General features: G+C 53.3%; 1 protein-coding gene across 1 annotated transcript; it reads left to right on the top strand.

The window, feature by feature from the left end:
- Positions 1-2747: 2747 nt before the first annotated feature.
- On the top strand, positions 2748-3326 carry LOC124670461 (dirigent protein 6-like). The gene is made up of 2 exons (XM_047206958.1): positions 2748-3088; positions 3188-3326. Exons 1-2 carry the CDS (start codon positions 2748-2750, stop codon positions 3324-3326), a joined length of 480 nt encoding a protein of 159 aa, XP_047062914.1.
- Positions 3327-7325: the final 3999 nt, after the last annotated feature.

Here is a 7325-nt window from a genome sequence, read left to right as displayed (position 1 = left end):
CGGGCCGCCCGATGGGTCATACGCCTCACCACCATCTATGGGCCACCCGGGCTTGCCGGATCTAGGCCATGCCGTTGATATACCCATAAAGTATACCCACAACAGAAATATGCATACCCAGATCCACACGTTTGTCATTTTTGTGTGGCCCAGAATATTTTGTATTTGAAATTGAAATTTTGCACGTTTATGAGATAATTTTGGCTACACCATAATTTTTTTCTAATTTTTTTGAAACACATAAGTATAATTTTTATTTTTCAAAAAAATAGCAGGAGCGCCTAGGAGCCAAAAATCCCTATCCCATCACCTAGTCCATCCAAATAATCGTGTACTTATAAAACATACCAGTGGTGCTCCATTGCTATGTGGCTTAGCAGTGGCACACCAAGCAGTGCGCCACTACTAGCTCCCTGGTGCACCACTGCTAAAATTGGGAGGTGCGCCACTAGACAAAAAAGAGGCGCGCCACTGCTAAAATTTGAAATTTTTGGATCTAGATGTAAATTTGGCACATTTTTTGAATTTTTTTGCTCGTTTTTTCTCTCGTTTTTGTTGCCCGAATTACTTTTCCCGTGTTCATCTATCTCATTCATAGCCTTGCCGCTGGTGAGGATGGATGAGAGAAGGAAGGAGAGGTGACATGAGGATGGAGGATGGAGGATTCATAGAGAGGAGGAGGGTAATGGAGGCCGGAGGGAGGAGGGAGGCCTAGAGGGTCGTCGTAGTTCACCGGAGAGGAGGAGGGAGGCCGGAGGGTCGTCGGAGAGGAGTAAGGAGGAGTGGATGGAGGAGTAGAAGGAAGGAAAGGAGGACATGAGAGGAGAGGAGGAGGCGAATAGAATGTATGGAGGAGGAGGGAGGAGGGAGTAGGAGGGGGTAAGTGGCCGGCCGGGCCATTTCAAATTTCGTGGGTGGGAAGCTTAGCAGTGGCGCACCAAGGCATGGGTGTGCCACTACAATTTTTTTTTTTGAAATTTCTGCTCGAAATCTAAAACCTGAAAAACTCTTGTTTCGAATTTTATAAATCCAATTTTTGTCGAAACGACCGAATTCGGATAGGAAATTTCGGGTAGATACATTTTCATATAAAAAAGATTTTCATGAAGGTCGTATGCAATCATAAATCCCGTTTTACCGAAACATGAAGCCTTTTTGGAAAAAGGTCAAAATTCATGTTTGTTAATTCTCATTACTACTGATAATACATGGGTATCTCAAAGGATTCTATTTTTTAAAATTTATATCTATTTCTTTTATTTTTTCAAAACCAAAAAGGGGATCCACGAAGGGGGTGGGAGGTGGTGGTGGAAACGTTTGGGCACCACTTAGCACTGGCGCACTAAGTGGTGCCCAAACGTTTCCATCACGCACCCCTTATACATAGCAATAGTGCACCATGTGGAGGTGTCCCACTGCTACCTCAGATAGCAGTGGCGCACGAGTAAGGGAAAGGTGGTGCGCCAGTAAAGTGGTGCGCCACTGCTAGCAATCTACGGCTAGGCCTTTTTGTAGTAGTGGAGGAAAGGTGGTGCCCATAGGCGTTGCCGCTGTCGAGATCGGCACCGCTGGTCAGGGATTTATCCCAATGGTATATTCCCGCCACCAGCACCCTGACCGGCCCATGATCTCCTGCCAACCGGCCATTGATCTGGCAAGGTGGGAAGCATCTGAAGATAAAGGGTTGGAATCTTCAGATATGGTGTCGCCGGACACTGAGTAGGACCTCGTGACAATGCTTGCACTTGTCGGCTCCATGACGTCCACACGTCCACGAGCCACCTAACCGGTGTTGCCTGTCCATTCGTGGAAGCGAAATCTCCATGGTCACCGTCCTTGGCGAGCCCATGGGCATTACCGACGACGTTCCCTGGTGGTGGCCAAGTCAGGGAGGCAAAGGGAGGCATGCGGTGGGCGAGGGTTTGGTTGGCCCTTGGAGCGAAGCGAAGCCGGGGCCTATGTCATGCCTTCTTGTTTGCTGAGTTGACAATCTATAGCAATTGAAATCCAGCGTTTTGTAGTATGGTAATTTCTGAGAAATGCTCTTCTTGCATGCACAGGATATACCGTGCTTGGCCTACCGTCTCTCTAATTCCCTTTTTCTGATTTTTTGTGAGAAAGATTATCTCTTTTGCCACACTATTAAATCTAATACTAAAACTTAGAACTTTCGTAGCTTTTAAACCATACTTAAATTTGTGAACTGTTTGAATATTTGAGTTTCTAGTGAAAGGTGCTTTAAAATAAAAGTAATATAGAATATTTTTTTTTGACAATTTGTGAAAATCTGAAGTGCCAATCTCAAAGAGGTAGGGTGGATGTGTGGGACATCCCTGAGCTACAGCCTACCGTGCAAACTGCAGAACTACAGTATGTAGCCATACCCATGTTGCTGTAGCGTACCAACCATGCACCAGCTTGATCACTGTTTCCGTTTTGGTGAAGCAACGAGTTACCCTTTATGGACATTCTTTGCTCTAATTAATGAAGCTTTCGTGCATATTTTGTTATGTAGGAGCTACCCACAACAACCGGATCAGCTCTAAAAGAAGGCAGTGGGGTACACGAGAGATTTGCACACGCCTACATTAGTTCCATGCACCTCTATATATGGCATGCACAAGTCGATCGAGCTCTAAACACCACAACAGCACGAGCTGCCCACTTTTAGCAGTCCTCTACAGGGCTACAGGCCACGGCCAACTTAAATTGTAAGCTTTGAGCACAGCAATAGTTGCCTCACAACAATGCAAGGCCTCGCGGCATCTTCCAAGCTGTCTCTGACCATCGTGGTCGTGGTGTTCCTGCTGGGCTTGGCAGGCGCCGCGGACGGCCGCAGGCGGCTCGTCTCCAGCAGCCCCGACGAGCCATGCAAGAAGATGACGCTCTACTTCCACGACATCCTCTACGACGGCGGCAACAACACGGCCAATGCGACGTCGGCGGCGGCGACGAGCCCGACGGCGCTGAGCAACAGCACCTACCTTGGCATGCTGGTGGTGTTCGACGATCCCGTGACGGAAAGGAACGTGCTACCGGTTGGGAAGGAGGTGCCCGCGGCGCGCGCGCAGGGGTTCTACTTCTACGACAAGAAAGAGTCGTTCAACGCGTGGTTCGCCTTCTCCCTCGTGTTCAACTCCACGGCGCACAAGGGGACGATCAACCTCATGGGCGCCGACCTCATGGGCGAGAAAACGCGGGACCTCATGAAGAAGTCAACCGGTGACTTCTTCATGGCGCGTGGCATAGCCACGCTTCGCACCGACGCCTTGGAGGGCTTGTACTACTTCCGGCTGCAGATGGATATCAAGCTCTATGAGTGTTGAGTGCTATGTGTAAGAAAGGTACTGTAGTAGAATATGCAGGCACGCGCATGCATGTGCGAACTCGTGTGTCAATAAGGAGAGTGATATGTTCCTGGTGTTTTTTTTTTCAATGTTGAGCGTGGTGAGGACAGTCATGTGACTAAAAGGGATGAAAGAAGATTATGGTGATAGCTGGATGCTAGAAGATGCAGGAGGTGATGAGATGGAATACTCCATATGGCGGTAGAAATAATGCTTCGTTTAAGTATCATGAGGTGAGGTTCTAGTTTTGATGCGCCTCGGAGTATCTTTGTTATATGAACTGAATATTTTGGCTACAGATTTCAGAGCTATGACATGACGTTTTCGATAATTACCTGAAGTTGCAAACTATGGATAATCTCTTCTATTGAATTATTGCACCTTGTAGCGTTTAATTTAATTCTACTCTATTTCCGTGCCTGAACCAGACATTGAGTCCCAGATGAAATGCATGTAAAATTCCCGAAGCTTCAAAAGTGAGCTACCACTGAACGATGGGAGCTGACGCAGAGGATGCTCTTTTGCCTTTTTTGGGAAGTACATGGTGCTTGGTGCCTGCATTCAGCCTGAGATGTCAAGTTACACGTTTGTAGCTCTCAAAATGCAGTCCTATACTTCTATTATACCAGGGAAGTCTCTGAATGTGATTGTATGGGGCAGCACCAGCGTCTTGCAAGTGTTTTAACTTCCTACTCCGAGGAACATGTATGACAGCGGCATGGGCAACACTGCCGCTTCTGATTAAATTAGTTTGCGTCACCCAAATAAATACAGACAGAAAAGTTAAACCCTTCTTATTTACAAACTGAAGATTCAGTGCTTTTGTTAGGCATAATTTTACCAATGATATACTGGTAACTACGATTTACCTTCATGTCATATAGCTACCGGACTGAATTATAAGCGAACCTTACATAGAAGCTGATACACACAGCGGGTGAAGAAAAACACCCCTAAGCATAGGTAATAAGTACTACGGGTGTGTTTGGTAGACCGGCTCAGCTCAGAAAATCTCATCTCAACCAAGCCCAAGCCACCTTTTCTTGTTTGTTAGCCCGGGTCGGGTCAGCCCAGCGGTGCCCACCTCGTACCAAAAACAGCTCTCAGCCAGGCCAGGATGAGAAGCTCAAATCGAGCTTCACAACCCGGCCAGGCTGAACCCAACCTGCAAAACACTGTAGCAGAGCCCCGCAGACCCCCAAACCCCCAACCCCACGTTTTTCCTCTCTCATTTCCCCCCTTCTCTTCTGTTTGCATCGGGCAGAACTGGAGGTCGCCGTCGCCCGCGCCCACCGGCCCGCCGCCGTCGCCGGCGCTCCCCGGCCCGCCGCCGTCGACGCAGGCGGTGCCTCCTCCCGCTCCGGTCCTCCTCCGCCTGCGGCCACGGGGACGAGGCAGTATCCCCTGCCGCTCCGGCCCTCCTCCGCCTGCAGCCATGGCCGCGCCCGAGCTCTGCCCGCACCCGAGCTCTACTCCGCGCCTCGCCTCGGCCGCCCCCGCCTCGGCCGCCCCCGCCTCGACCGCCCCCGCCTCGATGCCGGCCAGCGGAGCTCCCTCGCCACGCGCCACGGATCCCTCCCCAACTTTGACTCGTCCGATCCGAGCTCGAGCAGGAGCAGGGCGGCAGCGGCTCGCGCCGGCGGCCGGCGGCGGCGAGCTCCTCCCCGACGATAGGCAGCAGGTCGCGCCGGCGCGCCACCGCCCACCGCCGGTGCCCCGCAGTCCGCCGCCGGCAACGAGCTGGGCGTGGTGGAGATGAGGGAGTCGATTGCTTTTTTTTGTTTTATTTAGGGTCCTTTGTGTAACAGTTAGGACCTATCTGTAATTGCTTATTTTTTGGGCCAAGCTCAACCCATACATGCCAACCAAACAAAGTATCAGTTCAGCTTCTCTCAGCACATACAGGCTACCAAACACATTACAAAATCTCAGATAAGCTTGTATGAGGTCAGATATCTAAAGTGAGAAAGAAAATCTGAAGTGGCACAGGCTACCAAACACACCCTACATGGTGGCTCCAAGCAGTCGGATTGTCGGAAGCTTAATAGATAACTAAACCGAGCTTTTATATTATGTCCATTGGGAGCTTAAGATCTATGTCGGGGAAAGCTTAGACTCCATGTACATACCCAACGAAAGGAAATTTTCAAGGCTGCAGTACCAAGTTTACCAATAAAACCAAGGAGAAGTATATTTTGTGTATAAGAGCATCTCCAGCCGCGTCCCCCAAACCGCGCCGGATTGAACGTTTGGGGGACGTGTTTTGTTCGTGCCGCCTTTGGGGGACGTCGCTCCCCAGCCGCGTCCCCCAAACGCCGCCCCCAAATGAATATTGGTGCACGAAAATAGAGGTTTTCATTCAATTTTGATTATATTTTACAAAGTTTGAATGAAAACGGCTAGATTTCATCTAAACCTAGACTACTGACCGCCCGGCGGTGCGTTCGACGGCCCCGCCCCGTCGTCGCCTCCCCTACGCCGCAGCTCCTCCTGCGCGCGTCTCCTCTCCTTGCGTTCGGCGGTGGCCCGACGGCTCCGTTCCCGCCGCGCGTCCTCCTCCGCCCTCCCCTGCTGCGCCGCCTGGAGAGAGAGCTCGACGGCGCGTAGAATCTGCGCCTCTTCGCGGGCACGGGCGTCGTCCTGGAGCTTCTTCTCCGACTCGAAGGACTCGACGAGCGCGCGTTGCTGATCGGCCGTCTCGTCCGGGTGCGGCCCGTCGTCGTCGGACCACTCGAACTCGTCGGCCGTCGTCCTCCACCTCGGTCTCCTCCGCCTCGGCCTCCTCCTCCTCCATTGGCGTATCGTCCTCCACATCTGTTGGCGCCTCCATCATCGCCGCCGCCAACACGTCGGCCTCCGCCGCCAACTGGTCTTCCCGCCTCCCCCAGATCGCCGCCAGCGCCGCCTCCCGCTGCCGACGCTCCTCCGCCGCCAGCTGCTGCTGGCGCTCGATCGACTCCCGCCGATCTTGGTACATCCCATCCCGCTCAACGCGCTGGCGCCAGCGCTCGTCAGCCCACCGTTGCTCTATCTCCTCCCGGTACCGGCACCGTCGCGCCTCTTGTCCCGTCGAGGCGTCAAACGCCGCAACGGTGTCGCACTGCTGCTCGTGCCACGCTGCTGCTGCCGCGGCCTCGCCAGCAGCGGGGCCATGGGCGCAGAACGCCACTAGATCCGCCGCCTCCCGCTGCTGGCGGGCCTGCTGCTGCATTTCCTCCCGCCGCTGCTGACGGTGTGCACGCCACCGCTCTTCCCGGGCCGCGGGGTCGGTGTCGACCTGCGTTTCCGGGACTGCAAGTGGAGGAGACGGCGGTGGAGGGAAGTGGCCAGCGCCGGGGCGGTTCGCCATTGCCACTGGTGGTGGAGGAGACGGCGGTGGAGCGACGAGGGCTGTGTTTGTTGCCGGCGGGGTGTGGTGGCTACCATTGAGCCGGGAGATCTTTTATAGACGCCGGCGTCGGGAAGAAAGCGCGGGAACAGGCGATAAGAGGCGAGAAGAAAGCGCGGGAACGGGCGGTGGCGTGCGAACGCCGGCGACGCGTGGAGGCTGCGCAGCACCGACGAGACGTCTCGCCTGCCCCTCCGTCGCCATTAAGGCAAAGATGCCGCCGTGTGTCACTGCGCGCGAATAACTTCCGTCGCGAGGTAGGCGACGATTAGGTTAAAATTAACTGTGCCGCTGACGCCCCGTCAGTCCCCACCTCGCTTTTCGTTGTGTCCGGCGTGCCCGGAGCGTCCCCTGTGGGACGGGACGGGCTCGGGGCGCCGGACACCGTATCAGGGCGCGCCCAGTGGCGGAGCCAGCTTGTGTAAGGGTGGGGCGTGCCCCACCCTAGCATTTCACATAGCACATACTTTAGTGAGAAATAAGAAAAAACTAGTAAAGCTAACTCATACATACATCAAGTTATTTTGGTTGCCCCACCCTAAGCAAAATTTCTAGATCCGCCACTGGGCGCGCCAGACAAAAATGGGCTT

Source organism: Lolium rigidum, chromosome 7 (assembly GCF_022539505.1).
Source record: "Lolium rigidum isolate FL_2022 chromosome 7, APGP_CSIRO_Lrig_0.1, whole genome shotgun sequence".
NCBI lineage: Eukaryota > Viridiplantae > Streptophyta > Magnoliopsida > Poales > Poaceae > Lolium > Lolium rigidum.
The sequence above is the reverse complement of the archived record's forward strand: the minus strand, read 5'-3'. Positions and strand labels throughout refer to the sequence as shown.

What these genes read in the sequence shown, in the direction of transcription:
- LOC124670461 (XM_047206958.1), top strand. Translation starts at nt 2,748, where the DNA reads ATGCAAGGCCTCGCGGCATCTTCCAAGCTGTCTCTGACCATCGTGGTC. An exon ending in CAGGGGTTCTACTTCTACGA is followed by an intron (nt 3,089 to 3,187) that starts CAAGAAAGAGTC and finishes CGACCTCATGGG; the next exon opens with CGAGAAAACGCGGGACCTCA.